This window comes from Mirounga angustirostris, unplaced genomic scaffold (genome assembly GCF_029215605.1).
Source record: "Mirounga angustirostris isolate CCGP_5_RB_7025 unplaced genomic scaffold, mMirAng1.0.hap1 SCAF_13, whole genome shotgun sequence".
Classification (NCBI taxonomy): Eukaryota; Metazoa; Chordata; class Mammalia; order Carnivora; family Phocidae; genus Mirounga; species Mirounga angustirostris.
The window spans coordinates 55,894,144-55,916,950 of record NW_026991721.1 but is presented as its reverse complement, the minus strand read 5'-3'; the positions used below and the strand labels follow the sequence as shown (position 1 = coordinate 55,916,950).

Below are 22,807 nucleotides of genomic sequence, written 5' to 3'. Positions count from 1 at the left end.
TAATTCTGAGCTTGGCTCTTCCTCTGGCCCTCGTGGGCTGTGGTGGGAACTGATGCTCGGGGGAGGTTCGTCAGGCCAGGCCCTGCTCAGCACTGTTTACAGGCTCCGCTTATCCCCGCAGCCCCTGGAGGAAGGGGCCAGAGCCCTTGTTTGCAGAGGGCCCTGAAGCTCAGGGAGGGGAAGTAACTTGCCCAAGGTTCCAGAGCTGCTAAGCGACGAACCAGAGCCTGAACCCAGGATCAACTGCTCCAGAGCCCAACTTCCCGCCAGTGCTGACCCCTTTCCTCAGTGGCCGTTGGTTAGGGCCGCCTGACCTGGGATTGCTGGGGAGAGGGGTCTCTTTCCCCAGCACCCGAAGTCTAGAGGAGCCGGAGGACAGGGCCGGCTGGGCCTGTGGTCTCCCCTCAGTCTCTTGTGAAGCCTCGCCCTGCTTGGGGTGATGGGGTCAGGCCTGCATGTTAGCGGTCAGTACGAGCTGGGCAGCCGGGGAAGAGGTAACAGTAGCATGAGTGGGTGGGCAGTGGGGTGTCCTCCAGCCCTCCCAGGCCCCTTGCCATCCTGTCCTGGGGCCAGGGAGACAGCCCAGGGCTGGCCCAGGCTCCCTGCAGGAAGCCCGGGGCGCTGAGCAGTCAGGTGTTGGGCCGCAGTGGGGCCTGCCGGAGCCTGGCGTGGCGAGGACAAGGGCTGCCTGCCCCCACTCCTGGGTGGTAAACCTTGTCTCCTTTGAGACCAAGTTGTTAGAGGGTACTCCTTTGCTTCTCTGAGCCTCAGTTTCCTCATTTGTGAAACCTGGGAGCCTATCTTTGAGGCCTGGAATGGGAATGAGGCATGCAGTAGTGAGGGGGTTTGGGGAGCCCTAGCTCTGCCCCAGAGATGACTGTGGTTTAGCAGCCCCCTGCCCCAGCGCCAGCCCCAGCCCCGGCCCCAGCTAGGGAAGGGGCAGGCTTTGCATCTGTACCACACCAGCCTGGGAGGAGCTGGGTCGGCCTAGTCTGGCCACCTCAGCCTTTTCTTTGTCTCAAGGGCCAATTAGCTCCCTCAGCCGCACTCCCACCTCACCTCCCCAAGCCCCTGAAAGTGCAGGCCGTGTGGCGGCCTGAAGTGAGGGCCAGAACCATGCTGAGCACCCCCCTCCGGCGGGGGGCAGGGAACAGCCGCTGTCTGGTGTGCCCTGGTGTAGGATTTGGGGTCCACAGGCATGGGGGTCCTTACCCAAGGGTTGTGGCCTGGGAAACCATGGCTGCCCAAGGCCGGGGTGGGAATGGGGCTGCCCTTCTCACTGAGTGGCCCTGAGCTAGCCTCCGCACAGCTCTAGACCCCACCTGGCAGCAGCCTGAGGAGCGGGCCGCTACCCTGAGACGTCCTCTTCCCAGCCTTCCCTGGGCTTCCTGCTTCTCCCAGGTGCCAGTGCCTTTTCCTGCAGGAGCTGGTGCAGACTAGGGCAGTATGCAGATGAGGATGGATGCAGGGAAACCCCAGAGGCCTCAGAGACCCCCGGGAACGGGGGGTGGGCAGCACCTCCTCCCCGGGGGCCCGCCCGGCTGCTTTGTAATGGCCTCTCCATGAACCGCTTCTGTGGACCACTAGCTCCCTATAGCCTCTGCCATCGAGCTGACAGACCCTTGGAGAACGTCCGCTACATGCCGGGGCCTAGGCTAGGCTCCAAGGTAAGGGGGCTCAGGAGTGAGGGGGGAAGGAGAATCAGCCAGACCTGGGCTCTGTCCCTGCATCACCACTCCCTGGCTCTGTGACCCATACAAATGATTGCCTGTGGCCTCAGTTTACCTGGGTGTGAAACAGGGATGCTCATCTCTTCTGTAAGGTGTAGAGCAACCCAGACAGACCCCAAGGGAATGAGAGTCAGTTGCCTTCCCTACGAGGGTGGAGGAAGGATGGCGAAGAGGCAGGCCTAGCTGCCCTCACCGCCGCCTACTGTGGACACTGCCCTACTTCAGCCCCAGTTGCCAGGGAACCACTGGGTTGCTTGCTAACCTGGATTTCTCTATTGATGGGCAGCCTTTGTCTTTCTGTCTTGGCCACTGCCAAGGAAGGCCTGTGTCCAGATGTGTTTCCAGGCAACTCTAGCCTCTGGAGGCTACAGGGAGGTCCACAGGCCCTAGGGCCCCTGGCTGGGAAACAGAAGTACCTACCTCCCACCCCCTGCTCCACGTGGGGACCTGCCTCCCACCTCTGTCTCCCCAGTCCTGCCTCCTTGGCAGGCAGCCCAGGGAGCCCTCTGAGAGGCAAATTGTTCCATACCTCTCCCCCGCCTCCTAACCCTTCTCCCATAGGCCCCGAGGGCAGTGCAGGCTTCTCAGCTTGCATCCAAGTCTTGGTGTGACCTGGGCTCTGACCCCCTACCTTTCCAGACCTCTCTCCCTTCGTACACCCTCCTTCCTCCCAGATCCTCACCATGGCTAATCCAGCACCTCCTGTGTACCAGGCTCTGGGCCAAGCATTGTACGTAAATGGAGAAGAAGCTTTCATACGTCACACCTGCCAAGTGTGTGCCCTTCCCCGCTCCGTAATTTACACATGGGGAACCTGAGGTATGGTGAATGCTTATTGAGGGGTGATTGTGCCAGGCCCTGTGCTGAGTGTTTAAGGTGAAGTCTCTTGGCCTCACACCAGCCCTCTGTCTTGGTGGGAGAGGGGGTGTCCACAGCCACAGAGCCAGTGAAGAGCAGAGCAAGGCAGGCTGATTCTCCCTCAAGTTAGCTCAGGTGTTCAGATCCAGTTTCAAACCCCCTGCCTAACTCCAGCCTCTGGGCCCTCCTAGCCTTGGCAGAAGCTATATACTCGCCTGATCCCTGTTCCCCATCCGTCCCCCTAGCTATCCCCAGTTCACTATATAGCTATCCACTCACCAGAGCCAGGCCCTGTGCTGAGCACTGGGCATGGAGTTTGTTGGGGGAGAGGCTGGGTAAACAGGATGGTTACATGCAGGATGATGAATGCATAAGGGGGGCTTCCAGGAGGAAGTGGCTTTGAGCTGAGCTCCAAAGGAAGAGTAGATGTTGGCCAGGTGATGGGAAGGTTTTCTGGGTGGAGGAAACAGCAGGTACCAGTGCCTCAGTGAGAGAAGCAAGTGTAGGGAGTGAAAGAAGCCCAGAATGGCTGGCGGGGCGGGGGGGGGGGGGGGGGGGCAGGGGCCAGATCCCAATGTTAAGATACCTAGGCTGTACTTGGGGCTGAACTGGAGGCCAAGGGCCAAGGGCCAAGGGCGAGGGGTGGTGGGTGACGTCTGGGAGGTGGGAGATCTTTGGGATACTGTGGAACTTCCGAGGGAGGCCAGGGTGAGCTTGGAGAGGGAGCCTGGAGAGGAGAGCCCCAGGCTGGGGCCTCGTGACCCCACCGAGCTGCAGCTCTGGGAAAGGGGAAGCTGCCCCCAGGGCTGGGTGCTGTCCCAGCTTCCTCTTTCTCTGAGGCCTCCAGGGCTGCACCTCCCTGGGGCTCCGCCGCCCTGGTCGGGGCTTCACTAGCTGGTTTTCTTCCAGGGAATTTCTGGGTCTGATTGTTCGGGCATTTTTGGAGGTGGGGGTGGACCGCCTGTGAGGAAGCCCCCACCCCCACCCCAGCCTGTCCTGCAGAGGCTTCCTGCTCCAGACACTGCTGGGGGAGGGTTTTGCGGTAAATGAAACAGACACCCTGCCCTTGCTGCTGTCGGGGTGGGGGGGTGAGGAGTGGGGAGCAGCATGAAACAAGTAAGCAAACAGATACTTAATTACAAACCTGGGCCTGAGGTGCAGAGGGAAAGCGGGGAGCGATCGGGGAGGAAATCACAGGACCGGCGTTAGGCTCATTACTTCCTGTAAACCTCAGCGCAGTCTTGCCCTGGGAGAGAACTGTCCCCATCTTGCAGATGAGGATACTGAGACCCAGCAAGGTGAAGCAGGGGCTCAGGTCCCACAGGGAGTTGGTGGCAATGGGGCCAGGCCCAGGCTAGGAGGCTCCCTGCTGTGGGCCTTGGTCTGCCCGCCTGTGACAGTCTTCTTCCTGGGGGCCCTCTGGAGGCTTTGGAAGGTCAGTGACTCGCTTGGCCTTAGGACTAGGCAGAGGAGTAGGGGTGGAGACTTCACGGACACCCACCAGCCAAGGGGCTTTGATCCGAAGTTGCTTCTCAGTCAAGATTCCAAGATTCTAGGCTTAGATGCTGGAGGCCTTGGGGGGAAGGGGGCGCAGAGGGCGGTCAGAACAGCAGGTGTGTGCATGGAGGGGGTTCTGGGTGGCCGGCATGGGCTGCCTGCCTGGACAGGTCCATCGGGGGGCTCCGTCTGGCTGCAGGTGGGGGCTGGGGAGGGGGTCGGCTGTCAGCAGAGACTCTGGCGGCCAGACTGGAGTAAGTACCAGTTTGGGATAATTAGAAGGCACGTAATTAGAAGGCGTCAGGGCGCTAGGCGGCGGGTGTCTGTGAATGGGCCTGAGTGGGCCCTTGCTGGCTTGGAGTCTGGGCCTTTGGACTCCCATTTTCCTCCTGGAAGTCTTGAGATCACAGCTCCCCATTTGCCTGGAGGTAAGCAGCTGCACAGCCCCTCCGTGTGGGCTCAGGTCACCCCAGTGGGGGCCAGGCAGGGCCAGAGGTGGCACTGGGGCCCTCTCCTCTGGAGCTCTTGTGCCTCCTTTCACCCCTGCCCCAGCCCCTGTGGGGCCAGTCTGCAGCCTTGGGGCTCGTGGTCAAGTCTGTGGGTTAGATCCTATGAAGAAGGATCTTCATGCGGAGAAGGGCTTGAGCGGGAGTTGGGCCTGGGTAGGGGAAGGGCCACTTTGGGCCAGAAACTGCAAAGGAAGACTTGTGACCAAGTCAGAGGAGGGGCCAGGCCAGGGGATGGGGCCGGGTATGCCGCTGGGTGGGAGCTGACTGCCAGGCTGTGGCCCGACCTTCTGTCCCGTTTTTCCCTGAGCTGGCTTGGGCCCAGAGGCACTGCCAGTGACCTGGAGAGTCCCCGGCTGTTGTGCCTGCAGCCCCTCCCCCCCTCTGTGGTGTAATTCAAACCCCTGGCTGCCCCGCCGCCCGAGGGCGGGGAGGGGATCAGTTTCCTCAGGCTGCTTCCCTCCTGATGGGAAGGCCAGGCCACTGTAGGCCCGAGGGGCTCGCGTGGGGCCCGGGGTGGACTGCACACAGCGCTTCTCCCACCGGGCTCGCAGCACGGGGCTCCAGGTGGGGTCCCCTCACTCTGCTGGGGGCCCTGGGCCAGGGGCTTGGCTGCCCCTTAGGGGTCAGAAGCTGGGTGGCCTGTGGCGGAGGCCCGACAAATCCAGCTTCCTTCCCCTTCCTGAGCCTGAAGGCAGGCCTCCTGGAAATACGTGACGGGGACTCCCTCGTTCTGTCGCGGCCCCTTTTGTTGTCTAAACCAAATCCCCGATCCTACTCTTTAAACCTGTGTACTGGCTAGAGGCTTCTCTCCAGAGGACGCCATACCCGGAGCCTGGGTGCTCAACCTCAGGCCAGTGGCCATCTGCGCCCTCACCCTGCCTTACTGTTTGTTGGCACTCCCCACCATCTGGCAGGGGGACGTTCCCCGTTCATCTGTTGGCCATTGGTCAACAGGGATGTGAGCTCCCTGAGGACAGGGACATGTCTGTCTTCTACTACTTGTGCTAAGGGCGGTAGTAGGTGACCAAGAGAGGACAGAAGGCTGAATGCTGGCCGCTGGGACAGCAGAAGGTCTGCTCCTGCCCCAGAGTCGCAGTCAGACCCACCCCAGTGTTGGACACATCCTTCCACATCCTTCGGCGGAGAAGACCCCCGGGTCGGGAATGGGACACGTAGGGGGACCAGGACTGTGATGGGGTGGGGTAGGGAGACATGCAGGAGCTTTGGGGAAAGGGAAATCTAGAGACGCTTCTGGAAAGAGAGGCCTTCGTGTTGGTCTTTGATGGCTGGGGGAAAGGGCCTTCCTTGGAGCAGAAACCGCAAAAGTGAAGGCAGAAAAACAGGAAAGGCCAGGGCCCACAAGGAGGTCCAAGGGGTGGGAGCCTGGAAGCTAGAGATGAGGTGAGGGGCTGGGCATGAGGATGGCAGGCCCTCTCAGCCCAAACCCCCAGGACTGCTGCTGCAGGCTTCCTTCCTCCCAGGCCCCCCTGCCCCTGTCCCAGTGCACCTGGCTATTTATGGAACGGGAAGGAAGCCCTTCCTCTTCCGGGAAGCCCCCCAAACCTGGCAGAGCTCTCTGTTCCCCCCTCTGCTGCCCGGGGAGGCTAGCCCCAGCCAGCATACCCCCACCTCTACGCAGGTTTGCGGGGAAGAGGGAGTGTGATGAGTCTAGGCCAAACTACCCCAGCTTAGCCTACCGCACAACACCTTGCCAATTGCCGTCTAGTCTTGTCCTGGAAGCAGTGCCGGGAGGGCAGACCACAGCTGCCTGCCTACTCCCACCTCCTGCTGAGCCTCTCTTCCTTCCTTCCCAGGGGCCTGAGGATGAAGCTGAGCCCGCCACATTGGCCCCTGTCCTGCCTTTTTGTGGTGAGTTGGGGTTGGGATCCTGGTACAGAGCCCTGTACCCCAGCCCTCCGTGCTCAGGGACCCCATGCCAGGAGCCATGCCAAGGTTGGTTACACAGCTTGGCAGGTGCTGGGAGCCAGATCTGGGGCCTGAGGAGGGCCCCAGAGCCTCCTGTGTGATATTCCCTCTGCCCTCCAGGGCAGCTGGCTTTACTCCGTGCCTATTACCCCAAGCTGGGGCCAAATTGGAAGACAGGTTGCGGGGAGAATCTCCCCACAGCAGGAGGGATTCAGGGCAGGTAGTGGACCTCTCAGTGGAATGTGCCCGGGGCTGCAAATTGAGATCCCTTCCTTGGGATGTATCCCGCCCTGTGTGGGTGCAGGAGTGTGAACTGGCTGGCTTTTTGTGGAGAGGTCACGGAGGATGTGGTCCCAAAGACTCTCTTGGGGGCCCAGAATAGGAAGCACCAGCTGCAGACTTGGCCCCCGGGATGATGAACAGGGGCTGGGGCTGGGGCGGGGGGGGGGGGACACAGCAGCAGCAGGAAGGGGGACAGTACTTGAGAGAGGAACTCGGAAGCCTTTCCTCTTTATCATTCTGGTTAGCTGGAATGGGTGTGACTCAGGGACCTGAGGGCTTGAGATCCTGATCTGGCCCTGTCTGGGGTTTTCCAGCACTTTCCAGAAGCGGATAGGGTTTTCTATCTAGGCTGCGGCGATGCTGCAGGTATGGGACAGGCAGGTTTTATTTGCAGCATGAGGGAGGGAGGTTAGAGAGTGTCCCTGAAACCTGGAGGCTGGCTCCGAGTGGTCAGTGGTCCCCACTCCCGGGGTATTAGGAAGTGGGTGGTGGGCAGATGGCCCCAGAGGTGCCACACCCCCGCACTTTCTGCTCTCTCAGTGTGTCCTGCCCGCTGTTCTTCCAGCTGCTGCCTTGGCCTCTGGCCTCTCCACTGTCAACGACCCCGTGGCAGTGCCCACCTGGGAAGGAGCCCAACCTGGTGAGCTTGCCCCGCCCATCCGCCCTGTCCTGGGAAGACTGCTGAGGACCAGGGGCCCATGCTCCAGACCTGGCTTCCCAGGGACCTGAGGCCTGGCTTTGTTCTCACCCTTTCCCTCCCACAGGACCTGGGGCAGGGCACATTATGCAGGTCCTGTCCCCCGGGCACTTTCTCTGCTTCGTGGGGCCTGGGCCCGTGCCAGGCCCACTCCCGCTGCAGCCCTCGAGGGAGGCTGGAGGCCCAGGCAGGCACAGCGACTGAAGACACACTGTGTGGAGACTGCCAGCCTGGGTGAGCCATGGGGTGGGGTTTGAGGATTCCTGGCTAGCTGACCAGGACTTTGGGTCCTGGGGTCCCAGCCTCACCCACCCCCCCGAGCAGGCCTCAGTCTTCCCGTCTGTGAAATGGGATGGGTCAGGACCAGTGAGTGTGCCTGGCAGGAGCCTCTCTTAAGGAGAGTTTTTGGGTCTCAGTGATATCTCCTCTCCCTGCAGGTGGGTTGCCACTTCGGGGGTCCCCCATGTCCCCTGTCAGCCATGCTCCTGGACACCTCTGGGTACTCGCAGCTGCTCTGGTGAGTGAGCAATGGGGGCTAGGACTGATGAGGGTGTGTATAGGAGGGGATCCAGTGAGCTTGAGCCCAGGGGCCCCCGCGGTGTCCATCCGGGACAGTGGGGCCCTCAACCCTGAGCCCAGGGAAGGGTGTGCAGCCAGAGGGCGTCCGGCAGGATGTGATCGGTTGTCCCACTGGCGGTGTGTTTGCTCACGTTGTTTCTGAGTGGCAGAGACCATCTAGCAGGTGGCGGCCACAGCTCGGGGGTCGGGGGCGCTGAGGGGCGCACATCCTTCCTGTCTCCTGTCCTCATCCCCTCAGACACGTGCAGATGCGTGTGAGCACACACGCCTCTCACCTGTTGTCGGTCACTTTCTGAGGCAGCTCCCTCACGGACTCAGTCACGGGGAGGCGGGAGCCGGGCCCGTGTGCCCAGGCATGTGCTCGCGTGCTGTCTGTTCACCCCAGGGTGAGGGGGATGGGCCACGGGGCTCAGGGTCTGGCTGGCCTGAGGCCTGAGGAGGCCTTGCTCTGGCTGACTGATAAGATGGCCAAAAACACGTGCTGGCGGGGAGCTGGCCGCTGCTTCCCCAGCATGATGGAGAGTGGGCGGGAGGCGGCTCCGACACCTTAGTGCCCCCTCCCCCCTTTAACGCAGGCCCTGGGCCTCTCTGCCTCCATCTTTCCTCCATGCCGCCATCCTCTGTGGTGCTCAGAGCGGGGACGGCGGGCCCGACGTGGCGTGGAGGTAGCAGCAGGGGCCACCCGCGCTGGGGACACGCGGCAGCCTGGGAACGGCACACGGGCGGGCGGCCCCGAGGAGACGGCGGCCCAGTACGCGGTTATTGCCATCGTGCCTGTCTTCTGCCTCATGGGGCTGCTGGGCATCCTGGTGTGTAACCTGCTCAAGCGGAAGGGCTACCACTGCATGGCCCACAAGGAGGTTGGGCCCGGCCCCGGAGGTGGAGGCAGCGGTGAGGCCTGGCCTGGCGTCGGGGGGGGGGGAGGCCAGAGGGCACAGACGAGCCCAGCCCAACTGAGCCGGGGGTGCTGCGCAAGGGAACCTGTTGGCGTAGAGGGTCTGACAGGGAGGGGCCTGCAGAGGGCTAACCAGGAGGGCTTCCTGGACGTGCAGCATGCAGAGGAGACCCTACAGTGACACAGTGGAATGAGAGGTGAAGTGGCCTGAGGTGGTAGCAGGGGCAGAGCACAGGTCAAGCGGCTTCAGCAGGACTCGCACCCTGGGTGAGGCCCTGCCCAGCTGTAGGGGCCTGGACTCCTCGGGGGCTGCAGTTGTGTGTCTGTGGTTCAAGGGTTGGAGCGTGTTCTGGGAACTCAAGCTGACCTCTGACCCGAGCCACTGGCAGGGCAGTTGTGCTTGGCAGGCCCCATGAGGGGTCGGGTTTCAGCTCCAGGCTGTGGTTTGAGTTAGGAGTCCTGGAACCAGAGGGAGAGAGGTGTTCCTCGCCACCCCGCCCCAGGGCCCTGGGCCCCTTTCCTGCCCGCCCCGGTCCCTTGAAGGCCGGTAGGGCCGGGGTCCCCAGTGTGCATACACAACCCAATGAGCCTTGTGGCCAAGTCAGGATTGAAATGGTGCTTCCCATGCCTGTGCCCCAGGCTGCCTGGAGCTGGCCAGAGCCCTTCCCACCTCCTGACACCGCAGTCTAGAGGGGGCAGGAAGACGGCAGCTCAGGCCATTTTACCTGGGGCTACACTTGTTTTCCTAGCCTAGGTCTTCCTTTAACTGCTGGCTGCTGCCTGGGTGCAAGGTTTAGGAGCTGTTTGCTGTGGGCCTCCGATTGGTCGCGTGGCTCATTCTCATGCTCTTGAGGTTTGGGCCCTAATGGCCCTCAGTTATGTGGACAGGGTGGTGTGCAGGGAAATGTGATAAGCCTGGAATGGCAGAATTTGCCTGAGTTGTTGGGGGGTCTGGGCGGAAAGATAGTCCACAGCTTCTTGAAGCTGTGGAGGGGAGACAACAGGCCCCAGAAAAGCCTGCCCCCGCCACCCTCACTCTGCAGGGAGCAGTGATAATGAGCTGAGGCCTGGGGGGCCCCCAGTGCGGAAACACCCAGGCTTGCAGCACGACTCGTAGGGAGGCCTGGGGTGCCCTCTGCTGCCACATCTTGGTGTAGCTGTCAAGCCTGGAGGCTCCCCCAATGACCTCCCCCTCCCCCCTCCTCCCCAGGATCACAGTTCTGGCTTTTTTCCCACAGGGATCAACCCCGCCTACAGGGCTGAAGATGCCAACGAGGACACCATTGGGGTCCTGGTCCGCCTGATCACAGAGAAGAAAGGTGAGGGGAAGGTCTGGCCCTATGGCCAAGCCCGGGAGAGGATGGTCTCCTCCCAGAGCCTGAGGCAGCCATGGGGGTCAGAGTCCCACCCTGCTCTGCCCCTTTTCTCCTTGTTCTTGCCTGATGAGAGGTGGAGGGAGAGGCGCTAGGCCCCGGCTGGGGCGGGGGTGAAGGGCATGGGGAGCACCCCCCTGCCCCCCGGCCCGGAGCGGGGTTCTGACGGCCGCTGCCCACAGAGAATGCGGCGGCCCTGGAGGAGCTGCTCAAGGAGTATCACAGCAAACAGCTGGTGCAGACCAGCCACAGGCCTGTGCCCAGGTGAGTGCGCAGGTGCCCCAAGCCCGTACAGAATCAGCCTGCTTCCTGGGGGAGTCACCACTCGGGTGTGTTCACGGTACCGAGTGCCCTTCGCTACCGCCTGGGACCCCCTGGCACGGGCCTGCCCTGGTGACCGCGCCCACCTGTGCCCTGTGCAGGCTGCCGCCGGGCCCCCCCAGCACACCACACATCTGCCCGCATCGCCACCACCTCCACACCGTGCAGGGCCTGGCCTCGCTCTCCGGCCCCTGCTGCTCCCGCTGTAGCCAGAAGAAGTGGCCCGAGGTGCTGCTGTCCCCTGAGGCCGCAGCTGCCGCTGCCCCCACTCCCCAAGTCCTGCCCAACCCGACCAGGGCTCCCAAGGCGGGGGCCAAGGCAGGACGCCAGGGCGAGATCACCATCTTGTCTGTGGGCAGGTGAGATGGGCACAGATGCAGGAGGGTCAGGGAGAGACGCTATACCCAGGGTGGGGGAGACGGGGCCCTGTTTGAGCCCTGAACATCCCATTCAGTGATGGGCAGAAGGGGGGTGGGGTGGTCTGGGAGAGGTCAGGTCTTCCCAGCTCTGCTGTGTCTCACACGAGCCCTTGGGCCCCAGTGCAGGGTCCTGGCCTCCGTCACACCTTGGGGCCCTCAGGCCAAAGGACTGTTTGCCTACAACCTAGGGCCGGGGTGGCTGGGGGCTCATCTGTGGGTAGGAGGATATAGGATGGGCTCAGGCTCTGATCCATGAACTTGGTGTAGGACCCTAGCAGGTAATGTCCTTTCTATACCCAGGGTTCCCTCTTTAATGGGGGGATCATTGCACCACTACTCCTCACAGGTTCCGAGTGGCCCGAATTCCAGAGCAGCGGTCAAGTTCAGCAGCCTCTGAGGTGAAGACTATCATGGAGGCTGGGCCCTCGGGGGGTGACCTCCCTGATTCACCACAACCTGGCCTCCCCACTGAGCAGCGGGCACTGCTGGCAAGTGGTGGAAGTCATACTAAGGGGCTGAAGCCCCCAGCAGAGAACAAGTCTGAGGTGAGGCCCAGAGGGGGCAAGTATCTGTTGGCAGTTGGACCAACCCGGACTTGCGGATGGGGTGGAGGTACAGGGAGCCCTGGGCAGGGGCCGCTTTCCTGGGGCCCAGAAGCCCCCCGACTCAGCTTTGACCCCTCACTTCTGTCACCCAGGAGAACCGCTACGTGGTCCGGCTAAGTGAGAGCAACCTGGTTATCTGATGGTCTGCCTCAGCTGAGGACACTGCGGCCCTGTCCTGGGAGGTTCTGAAGGCTTCCTGGAGGAGGTAGAGCTGCAGCTGGGCCTATAAGGATCAAGAAGCAATGGTCCAGCAGACAGAAGAGCAAAGGCCAAGGCCTGGAGGTGGGAGTGTCCGCCCCCGTGCAGAGACAGGTGCTGGCGGGTGCTGCGTGCAGGAGCAGGTTGAGAGCCCCTCCCCTGCCCCTGTGCCCTGCCCTGATCCTAGGACCCTGCAGGATCCTCTGTACCACCAGGTGGCTAGGCCTTGGCGGTGGGGAGGGGCCCTCTGCCTGGCACCCCTGGCCCCACACCTTGGTAATCTACTGCCCCCGCCTCTGTACAGGGCCCTAGCGTGGACCTCTCCCTCCTCTTCCAGCGGCCCCATGAAGGGAAGGGGCAACAAAAAGCCGTGGGCTGGAGACTGAGTTCCCTGGTTCTAACCGTGGGCAAGTCCCTGGCCATCACCTGGTTACCATCCTTCTGACCGTGAAGTGGGGAGAGAAAGGTGTCTCGGGGCCCAGGACTTCTCCGGTCCCTTGCAGGCTCTGGCCTGGGTCGTGTGCGGGGAGAGCTTGACTCCTTGCCACCCCTCCCATTAGTAGCTTTATCTATGGCCCCATTTTTGCGGCTTCCAGGGCCTGTGCCTTCAGGCCCCCATGGGGCTGCCCATCCCTGGCTCTGCCTACAGAAGGGGCTTAATGCATGTATCTGCCCCCCTCCCTGCTATTTTTATTGAAATTGGAACCACAGCCTTGACCTGGGTAGGGCTGTGATACAGGGTGCCAGCCTGCATAGCCACCCCAAAATCTCAGGAGCATTCAGGGAGAGGGGTGTGTGCGGGGCTGGAGAGGCACCTCTGGCCTCGGTGGTTTGTGTGTCCCTGTGGTGTTGGTGTCTGTCCCCCAGCTGGTCAGTGCGGGCGACTGCCCAGCCCAGCTCCTATGTCCACTCGAGCCCAGTGACCTGGTTATTTATGTGGGGCCATGCAGGCATGGGCCCCACTGCCATCCCCATTTCTCTTATTTATTGAAAATTTGCTGTTGTCCTGTCCTTGTCTACATTCCCATCCATTTATTGGATAATAAAAGGTGGGAAAATGGTGTCATCAGGAGCTTCTTTCCCTGTGCCTCTTCCCAGGTTGTCCGTCTGTTCACCAAATACCTCTGTGTCAGGTACCGTGCGGGGGACAGGCCATCCCTCCCCTTGCAGGGCTGGCTCTGTAGCGGGTGGACATGGGGCAGCAGGTGAAGTGGGGAGGCCCCTCACCTCACTGGGTTCTCACTGAAGCCCCTAGAAGCAGTGCTGTCCAATGGAAATACAGTACATACCATGTATGTAATTTAAAATTTCCTAATAGCCACATTTTACACAGTATTAAAAAAAATGAGTATCAATAACGTATTAAGGCAGTGTTTCTAAAATATTTCCATTTCAATATAAAGTCAGTATAAACATTATGAATGAGCCATTAATTTTTTTGCTTTGAAATCTGGTATTTTATACTTAAAGCACATCTTAACATGCACTAGCATATTCAAGGCTCCGTAGCCACATGTGGCTAGTGGCTCCTGTCTTGGACAGCACAGCTCTAGAGGACGTGGAGCCTGGAAGATGGATGGGTAAGTAAGATACATCGGGGGCTGGAGAATGTGGGAAGGGGAGCATGGTCCCCAGAGAGGGCAGAGCATGTGCAGAGGCCTGGGGGCACCACGAGGAACTGGAGAAGCTGGAAGTGGAAGGGGACAGGTGTGGAGACTAGAGTGGGGGTGGGCACCAGAAGGCAGCCCCACGCGCTCTTGGAAGCCCTTAGGCCAGGGATGCCAGGGAACCTCTTAAAGGCATTTAGGAAGGGGAAAAGCAGGGCTGGTCAGCTTGCTCTTGGCCACGGTGTGGAGGAGGGAGCAGGAGTTCTGCAAGGAATCTGTTACAGCTGTCCAGGCAAGAGATGGTGGAGGCTGGGCTGTGTGGGCGTGATGGGTGGGGGGAATCCAAGAGACTCCTAAGACGGAACTGCTAGGGCTTGGTAAAGGGACGTGGGTCAAGGGATTAGGGACAGCTGTGATACAGCCCCCAGTGCATCTGGATGTGAAGGCCTGGAGTGCTCAAGAGACCGATCTGGACTACGAGAATATCTAGAAGCACTTAAGTAGGATTTGGACCAGGACTGGCCCAGGAGAGGGCTCAGGGCAGACCCTTCGGCGGTTTCAGGGGCACTGCCAAGAGGTGGGAAGGAGACCAGGGGAGAGGTGTCCTGCAAGCGAGGGAAGGAGAGTGAAGGGCAGGGTGGATCACAAGGCCAGGGGTCGCCACGGGGTCAGGACTGCTGCAGCCCCTGGTTAATGGACATGGTGACAGCAGGACCAGGTCTGAGTGGATTGAGCTCCCTGCAGAAGCCAGACTGTGCCAGGTAATAGCTGGTGGAGACTTAGGCTCCGGGAGAGAAAATTTTTAGTTAATTCTGGGTTCTCTGGGTATTTGGTATATTTTTTAAAGATGGAAGGAGACATTTAAATGCTAATGGGAGAGTCCCAAAGAGAGGCTGAAGAACCAGCTACTGATGCTTGCGCAAGCCTGGGAAGGTGTGGAAGCCTGTGGGAGTTCTAGGCCTGCTGCAGCTGTGGGAGGGCGGCTGTCAGGCTGGGCCTACAGGAGGCCCATGTCACTCTCTTGTCCTTGCTGCTCCCGCTGTAGCCAGAAGTGGCCCGAGGTGCTGCTGTCCCCTGAGGCCACAGCTGCCCCCATTCCCTGACTCCTGCCCAACCCAGGCAGGGCTCCCCAAGGCTGGGGCCATGGCAGGACGCCAGGGCGAGAGGACCATCTTGTCTGTGGGCAGGGGCCTTCCTCCTGTGTGGAAGCCATGGGCAGGGGCCTGGCCCAGCAGCAGCTCAGAAAACTCCAGCCCAGAGAAGCTGGGCAGCTGTGCCTTGAGATTTGCTCTCTCCCTGCCTCTTGGCTCTCCAGGACACAGTCTTCTCTCTCCGAGGCTTCTGAGATGTGCAGGAAAGGGAGGGCACCTCTTAGGGCCTAGGAGGCAGAGCTTTACCTGCTCTAGGCAAGAGGAGGAAAGGAAGCAGGCTGCACATCAGGAGGAGTTTTCTGGAGCACCAAAGGTTGCCAAAGTCTAGAACAGGGGTCTGTTGTAGGGGACTAGTGGGCATCATTAGCACTTTTAAGGAAATGTTCCCTTGCGCTGCCAGGGTCCACTTGGTGTCCCTGTTTGTCAACTGTTAGCTGCATCTTGGGGTTTGGTTTCTCAAACTTGTCTGTCCCCTCAGCCAACCAACCCCACTTACCCCAGAACTTGGATGACACACCAAGATGATGAGACAGCAAGAGCCAGTACCCTGGGTGGATGGGGTGGGAAGTGGTCCCTCCCATTCTCCGGCCTCCTTTCCCAGGGGAAGGCTGGACTGTGGACTCCAAATGCCATCTTGGTGTGGAGACTAAGGCTGGGTCTGGGCTTCCCAGGCCAGGTAAGAGATACCCCCACCATGGTGCTGGGCCCTGGGGTAATCACAGCTCCCCTCCAGTACCACCCCCTCACCCGTCTTGGTCTGTTTGCTGGAAGGTAAAACTAGGGACTCTGGCCTAAATTTCTTGACCTGTCCCTTGGGGGCAGCTCCCAAAAGGATGGGATGAGTTGCTGAGGGATCAGGTAGGGGTATATCCAATGCCCTTGGCCTTCAGGGCCTCTACCCTCATCTGGAAGTTTTCCTGGCCTGTCCTCTTCTAGGCTTGCTCCCTCTGAATCTTGGCAGTCCTGGGAGCTGGAGGACAAGCTGGGGCACTGGGCTGAGGGGAGTTCTGAGTTTGACCTCTCCTTAACTCCACCTGTCGCCCCAGGGACCAGACGAGTGAGGACAGCGGCCCAGATCTCCGCCTCTCTGCCTGCTCCTGGCCCTCAGTCCTACCACTGTGACCTGGAGCTGAGTCCCTGGGGAAAATCCCTTTCCTGCCCTGGAGAAACTGCTGCTGACACAGCCCGACCAAGTCTGTGGCCAGAGGTGCCCTCCACTCCCACATCTGATAGAGCTTTCCACTGCGCAAGGGAGGGAGAATGAGTTCCCTGGTAGGTGAGGACAGGAGGGGGAACTGGGGGGCACGCTGCAAAGGCACAGGGCACGGGTTGGCAGAAAGGGAGAGTTTAGGAGTCCTGAATTGTAATTACAGCTCTAGTGTGGGCCAGGTCATTTTCTCTCCAGTTGAGGAGGTTGAACACTTAGAGGCTGGGAGAGCATGGTGGCCACAATGACCAGGGAAAGCATGGGCCTGGACTAGGGCAGTTGTTTTGCGCAGAGGGGAGAGGAGGAAGAGATTCAGGATAGAAACTGACAGCATGTGACTACTTGGATGGAGACCACCTGGCTTCCCTTGACTGTCGTTCTGTGACTACAAATCTGTAAGCTCTTCCCTTGGTTTCCCACCTGACAAATTCACCCTTTAACTAAACACACACACTGCCTCCTCCAGGGTGGGCAGAATGTGGGACTCGGTGCCTGGGCTGTGGAGCTAGACTAAGTGAGCTCCACCTCTGAACCTTGAGCTCCAAGCTCTGTGACCTTGGCCAAGGTACTTACTCTCTGGCTGCCCCCTCTCGACCGGCTCACCTCCCATTGGGCTGTGAGGATTAGGAGAGTTACCCAACATAAAGCACAGTGCTGGCCCCATGGTAGACCCTCGGCAGACGGCAGCCCTCATCATTCGTGGCCCCCGAGGGCTCCTGTATCACCCACCTTAATCCAGGTGCTGATGGCCACTTCCCAGGCCCCTCAGCTGAATCCCAGGGAAGCCCTGCTACGCCTGCGGGGAGATGCACCACAGGCGCTACCTGACTGGTGAAAACAAGTTCAGAATGAGCTTGGGAAGAAACCCAGGGGATTCACTGGCCTAAGCGGTGGTCTGTGTCTCCCTGCCCCAAGAACCACCAGTCTGGTCACCCCGGACTTTTCCAAAAAAGTTTTTGGAAACTTTTTTTTTTAATAGTTATTGAATGTTCTACAGCTTACAGTAAATATCATAGTTACAAATTCTTGGCTTCAATCTTTCAGAGTGATCACTATCTGATCTTCAAAATAAAATGAAATAAAAACCCAAAAGAATCCAAAACAACAAAACAAAACCAGATTTACACTTCATACACACAAGGCGAGGCCATGGGACTTTCCAATCTTTACACTCCAGGCTGTGTTTTGAAAACACTTCTAAGTTCTTTGATCAAACTACTTGGAAGACACCGGTCAAAGGTTTATTATTATTATTTTAAATGTTTTTCTTTTTTAAAATGGGAGTTCCAATAAAATTTAAAAATTAGATTCCAACCTGTAGATTAAAATTAATTAAAAAATACAAAATCATGTACAATGCTCTTACAGGGATGTTACATGCCACAAGAAGGTTCCTCTGTCATGTGATATGAAATAGGGATGCAATGCCTTTTAGTCAGGAGATGGGGACAGACCCTTGGGCTTTTAAAGGTCATTATAGACAACTTCCAAGTTGCTAGAGGCCTGGCCTTACCTCCCCTTGGGTAAGGAGGAGCTGGAGTCTCCTCACAGATCCACATGATCTGGCTGACCCGAGAAGGTGGTCTGTGGGCATTCCTACTCTTTTCCTGACTCACAGGCATGAGGAGGAAGGCTAGAGCCTGGAGCTGCTGGTCTTGCTGGGGTCTGGCCCAAAGAGGATTTCACCCATCTGACTCCTATGGGCTGGTACTTCTCTGCAAAGCTGTTAACATCTGTTCTCTTCAGGGAAGAGAGTACCCACTTTACTGGGAGCTGGGATGGGTACAGGGCCCCACCACCGCAACATGAATGCCCAGGGGCTATGGATGCAGCTGCGGGAAACAAGAGCTCTAGTTTCCCTTTCTGGCTTTGTGGCAGCCAGTCCCAACCCCTGTGTTCCTCACTTGGCCACTGGGCTGGACTCAACAGCATGCAAGGTAGAAAACCACCATTGGAGAAACTGAGGGAATGGGGCCCAAGTCTGGCTCAGGCAAGGTTGGCTATGGAATGTTGAAGCTGGCCTGCCAGGCAGGAATTTTGAAGGCTGGGCCCTGGAACCATGTAATACGTAACTTCAGAAACAAGTTTTCTAGGTGAGGGGAACACAGGTAAAAGACTGTAGTCAACCTGGCATGCCCACGCGAGCCTGATCTCGGAGGCTCAGGTATGGAATTCGATGGTTAGCCTGGCTGGGTTTCCTCTGCTGTGATCCTGCTGTTGGGTGGGGCCTGGCTTCCCCTGGGGCTATGCACCTGCTGGGAGCCCATCTCCTACCTGCCCGCTCGGCTGCCTGACCTGCCCCTCTCTGAAGCTCGGCAAGCAGATTGGGACCGCATACTGTAGCGATGTGGTAGAATACAGGATGGACAAGCAGAGCTTCCATGTGTCTTCACTCAACTGCAACGGAGGAATGCCATGGTGACATCTAAGTGATTAATCCAGCCAGAGTGCTATAACTAAGACCACACAAAGACCAAGAACCATGCCCTCCAGGCCTTCCTTCTCTGGCCATGGAGCAGAGCCAAGAATTCTGATATGCAGGGCTCCAGGCTTGGCGACCAAGGGGCCTGCCCTATTTTTATGCTCCACGTGATTGATTCATTTCTGAATGCCACTCAGAACAAAGCAAACCCTCCAAAGGAGCCCCCCTCGCTCTCTGGGATAGTAAACCTCAAACTTGGAACAATTTGGGTGGCCAGGGGTAAGAGCTGGGATACAGCAAGAACTCTTTGGTCCTGGTTCTTATCCATGGGAAAAGCAAGCCCAGGCATCGAAGTCAGATGTGCTTTTGGCCATTCAGGGCTACACCAGGTCCCCCGGGAGTGCCGACTCACTGGGTGCAGACAGTGGGCAGGCTTTCCAGGGCCATGGGTCTTTCAATGGACAGATACCTGGGGCTGCCCTTGAATGTGGCTTCAGTCCTAGGCATCACGACCCCAAAGTGTTTTGTTCAAGTTAGGTCTTTTGTTGCCAATTCTCATCCTCCTGGTGCTGCCAGGGTCCCCAGGGCCCACCCATTATAAAAATCTCAGCTGGGAGGACTGAGCTACCCAGTCTCTTGGGAGTCTTCCTCTGTTTGGGGCAGACAGATAGCTCACCCCTTCTTCATGCCTGCCACTGGAGACCCAGCAGGTGACAGATGCCAACTGAAAGAGCAGAGGATTTGAAGAGTTCACATCTGGGCTCTTTCTCTTAACTGTAGGACTTTTGTCAAGTCTCTTAAGACTTTTTTTTTTTTTTTTTTTTAAAGTAAGCTCTAGGCCCAACATAGGGCTTGAACTCATGACCCCGAGATCAAGAGTCATATGCTTTACCGACCAAGCCAGCCAGGTGCCCCAAGTCTCCTAAGCCTTTGAGAGACTGTTTTTTCCATCTATAAAGTGAGAATTTGGCAATCAGTGTCAAAGTACTTTGTACATTAAAAAAACTGTGGGTAGGTGTAGGTGGCCTTGTTCAGTATTTAGCTAAGGGGATGTACACTTTGGGGTTACTGCCAAGAGAGGGGCTGTAGCAACTGTCCTATCTCAGGAAAAGATGTTTTTTCAAAAAGTGGCAAAAAGGTTATGTTTTGACCACTTGGGGGCACTCCAGAGCCAGATTCCTGGGCCCTAGGCTACTGAGGAGAGGGAGTCAAGGAGAAGCTGGGGAAGCCAAGAGGGCTATTGTCTGGAACCACCTGTGCCCCTAACCCTGGCCACCAAGCTTGTGGTACTGGGGTGGGGGCGGGGGGGAGGCAGTGGAATGGAGAGGCGTTTGCACGCTGGTGCCAGCTTTGTGGCTGACGATGTCCTGTGGGCACACCCCTCGTCCTCTGGCTTGCTGGCCTTCCTACAGTGACCGGGCCCTTCCAGCTGACCTTCTGTCCAGCTTTACCACTGGGCCATCCAGTATCTTTGGATGCCGCCCAGGAGACGCCTATGATCTACTGGGAATGGTCCTTCTGCCCAAGGCACCCTACTGCCCCTGCTCTCCTGGACTTGTTCCCTTTGCGATGACTCCCCAAGCTTGGCTAGGCTTGTGGACCTCCGTCAAAGCAAGAGGGGGAGGCCAGAAGAACTGGGGCTCCACCACATATACTGAAAAAGGGGTGCTGGACTTGGGCTCTTCCAGACCATAACCTTTCTGCACCTTGTTTTTGCCTTGGGGCCTTTGATCTGGAATTACATACTAGGGCAAAGAGGGGGTGCAGAGCATAGAAGCTTCAGTCCACAAGCCTGTGTGTGGAGTCAGACTGGAGGGAAAGTGGACAAACTGGGATTCAGGTGACTTTGCCGCTGATGAGCAAGTCCCTTTGCCTTCCCAAGTCACCGTGTCCCCATGGATCAAATGGGAGGAATACTCTATTTCACAGGGTTAAGCCAGATGAATGGATGTGAAACTGCTTTGTGAACTGTGAGGTACCAGATGTTAGTTTTTACTTACTGGTATAGAAAGAACAAAAGTAACAAGGTCATTCCTAGGTCTCCTCCTTTTCCCCTCCTCTCTGTGGTTCTACCCAGCCCCTAGAGGCAGCAAGGTTCAGAGAAGCCTATTAAGATACTAGCATTCCGCTCACATTGGCAAGTTCCCTTTCCTTCTAGAACCAGTTTCCTCATTTGTTCGATGGGTGCAAGAACTCTGACCCTGCCTCTCTCTCAGGGCCAGTAAATTAAAGGCTGGGAAGCGCTCGAATCTATGGAGCACCTGACAAATGCAAAGGCTTCCTATTATCATTAGTATTATTTTGGCATTTTCCAAACACATATGACATAATCTAGAACAACCTTCACCCACCCTTACAAAACCAGAGAGTAGGAGGAGGTATTTGCAAAAAATGGATTAACACTGGAAAACTGTTGTTTTAAAAAGAAACCCCATCAGCACCCTAGAACAGACCATTTAGAATAGTTAGGGTTCTCCTTAATGGTCCTGCAGTTCCCCGGAAGGCCAAGAAGGTGGGTCCCCCAACTCCTGGCTCTCAGTTGGACGCTGATGGGCTCTGCCCTCCTGGGAATGGCCAGACAGCCTCTAAGGTCCTTCTGGCTCAAGTTTCCTGATTTTTTCCTCCTTTAAGGGAGACATGGGAGGTAAGGGTAGGGGTGTATCCAAGTATGCATGAATTTAAAATCAAAAGGGTTATTTAAAAGTCCCAAATGTTATCGATGATCCCATTTTGTACAGTAAAATGTTCCTGCACCCCTTACCCCTAGAGGGGCTGCTGGCCCAGCCAGAAGCTGGGTGCAGGGGACAGTGCTGGGACAGTGGGCTCCTGGCTGAGACTAGCCACGGTTCCTGACTCAGGGGTTCCTCTTCTCCCATGAGAGCCCCTGTCTCCTGGGCCTCATCCTTGTCCTCCTCTCTTCTCAGGATGAGGGGCTACTGTCCTAAAAGCATAGATTCTCCTTTTCAGCCAGCCCACTTGCTCCTTCTAGGGCTGGAGTCCGGTATAAAATGAAAGTTCCAGATGTCTTCACAGAATTTCCAAATGCTATTTCCTCATTTGCAATTTCTGTTCCTGCCATCTGCCCCCATGTGACCTCTGCCCAGTCTTCAAACCCCTCCTTTGGAATCCATGGAGGAAAAGAGCAGAAACCAAAGCCCAGAGACTGTACCAGAGTTCACCAGGTGTGGGTGCTGCTGACTTAATTTTTACAAAACCAAGCTAATCCAACCCTAGGTAAATTTTTGTGGATAACATGCCCTTAGGTAGGAAGGCTGCATTTAATGCTAATTTACTGCTAGATCTAGGGAAGTCCTTTTGTCTTCTCTGGGCCTCAGCTTCCTCATCAATCAAACAGGGGAATGGATGAGATGATTGCTAAGGTCCCTTCAGTTCCATGAGTCTATGAAATGTTTATTGCTATTGCTTTTCCTTCACTATCCTGACCTTCAGAGCTGCCAGCACCCACCTGGAATGTGGTTCCTTCACTTTGGCCGTGAATGGCACAAGGTAACCAAGAGCCCCATGGACAGATTGGTGAGCCCTGGCACTGGGAAAGGCAGAGGGAAGGGAGAGAAATGCCATAGGTTCCCACTCTAATCAAGAGGAAGCATCTTTTGAGAGTGGGTCCACTGGGCTCAGGGGCCAAGGTCTGGATTACATAGGGCACCTGGCCTTCCAAGGCTTTGGGAGGCTGGGATACCATCACCCTGCAGCTGCTTGGCAGGTCTGAGGTCAAAATTACCTTTTGAGGAAGTGCCAGGTCAGTTAACAACACTGTGCAAATCAGAGGGTCCAGGCCCAGACAATTTGGCCAGAGACCTTACAAACCAAAGCCAGTAGGCAAGCACCTCTCTCCCCTCTTCTTTCCCACAGTGCCCTCCCTCCTCCCCACCCTCCCTCAAGTTCTCCCAAGGAAAGAATCTGGTTTTCGCAGGTTCTCACCCGGGGTATTAAGCTGCTATGAACACTCCTACCTAATCAGGTGGTTCTGTTCTTGGTCTGTTGCGATGGTTCTCAGAAGACTTTCCTTTGTGGCAGGACATGGTCATGTCCCCAACCAATCTTGCTTAGGAAAAATAAAGAAACAATCCCCCAGAGATGTAACTTGCTCGACAGCTCTGAGTTTCTACCCTGGACCCGAGGGCCACATGTGTTATGCTCTTCAAAGGAAATCACATCTTCAGCTGAACCATTGCAATAAACCCCCCTCTCTGCCTGCCACTAGACTGGGGTCCCCAGGGACCAGATGCTTGGGGAAGGAGAGACGAAGAGCAGAGAGGATGTGCCTGGTCAGAAGGAGGGGATAGAGCTGGAAGGGTAGCGGCTAAGAAGGGGACAGTGGGGAGAGGCAGGAGATTAGAAAAAGCAGCTTTTACAAAAACCAAAAATAAAAACCAAAACCGTTAAAGATGCATAAAGTGACCCTTGCACTTCCGTTGTCTCTTCTTGCAAACAGAGGTGGTGCTGCTAGGGGACTGCTCCAGCACCTGTGTAAGACTTGAGTAGTTGCATACAATGTGTGACTCCAGAC

General features: G+C 57.6%; 2 protein-coding genes across 13 annotated transcripts in view; one reads left to right on the top strand and one right to left on the bottom strand.

The window, feature by feature from the left end:
- RELT (RELT TNF receptor) overlaps positions 1 to 19,098 on the top strand; it is a 24,801-nt gene extending 5,703 nt beyond the window's left edge. The window contains exons 1-12 of one of the 8 annotated variants that reach the window (XM_045894394.3): positions 1,584 to 1,667; positions 6,409 to 6,463; positions 7,368 to 7,442; positions 7,567 to 7,733; positions 7,937 to 8,016; positions 8,712 to 8,969; positions 10,212 to 10,292; positions 10,529 to 10,610; positions 10,769 to 11,026; positions 11,433 to 11,631; positions 11,784 to 13,469; positions 15,694 to 19,098. In XM_045894394.3, the coding sequence (XP_045750350.1) occupies positions 6,419 to 6,463; positions 7,368 to 7,442; positions 7,567 to 7,733; positions 7,937 to 8,016; positions 8,712 to 8,969; positions 10,212 to 10,292; positions 10,529 to 10,610; positions 10,769 to 11,026; positions 11,433 to 11,631; positions 11,784 to 11,831 (1,293 nt within the window). In that variant the 5' untranslated portion in view covers positions 1,584 to 1,667; positions 6,409 to 6,418 and the 3' untranslated portion in view covers positions 11,832 to 13,469; positions 15,694 to 19,098. Of the gene's footprint in view, positions 1 to 694; positions 1,668 to 1,719; positions 2,550 to 6,408; positions 6,464 to 7,367; positions 7,443 to 7,566; positions 7,734 to 7,936; positions 8,017 to 8,653; positions 8,970 to 10,211; positions 10,293 to 10,528; positions 10,611 to 10,768; positions 11,027 to 11,432; positions 11,632 to 11,783; positions 13,470 to 15,693 lie in introns of those variants that run through there. The other 7 variants (XM_045894392.3, XM_064576956.1, XM_045894393.3 and 4 more) reach the window with 7 other exon arrangements.
- The window catches only part of FAM168A (family with sequence similarity 168 member A), a 188,322-nt gene continuing 182,306 nt past the window's right edge, over positions 16,792 to 22,807 (bottom strand). For all 5 annotated transcript variants that reach the window (XM_064576962.1, XM_064576960.1, XM_045894400.3 and 2 more), the window contains one exon: positions 16,792 to 22,807. In XM_064576962.1, the coding sequence (XP_064433032.1) occupies positions 22,680 to 22,807 (128 nt within the window). In that variant the 3' untranslated portion in view covers positions 16,792 to 22,679.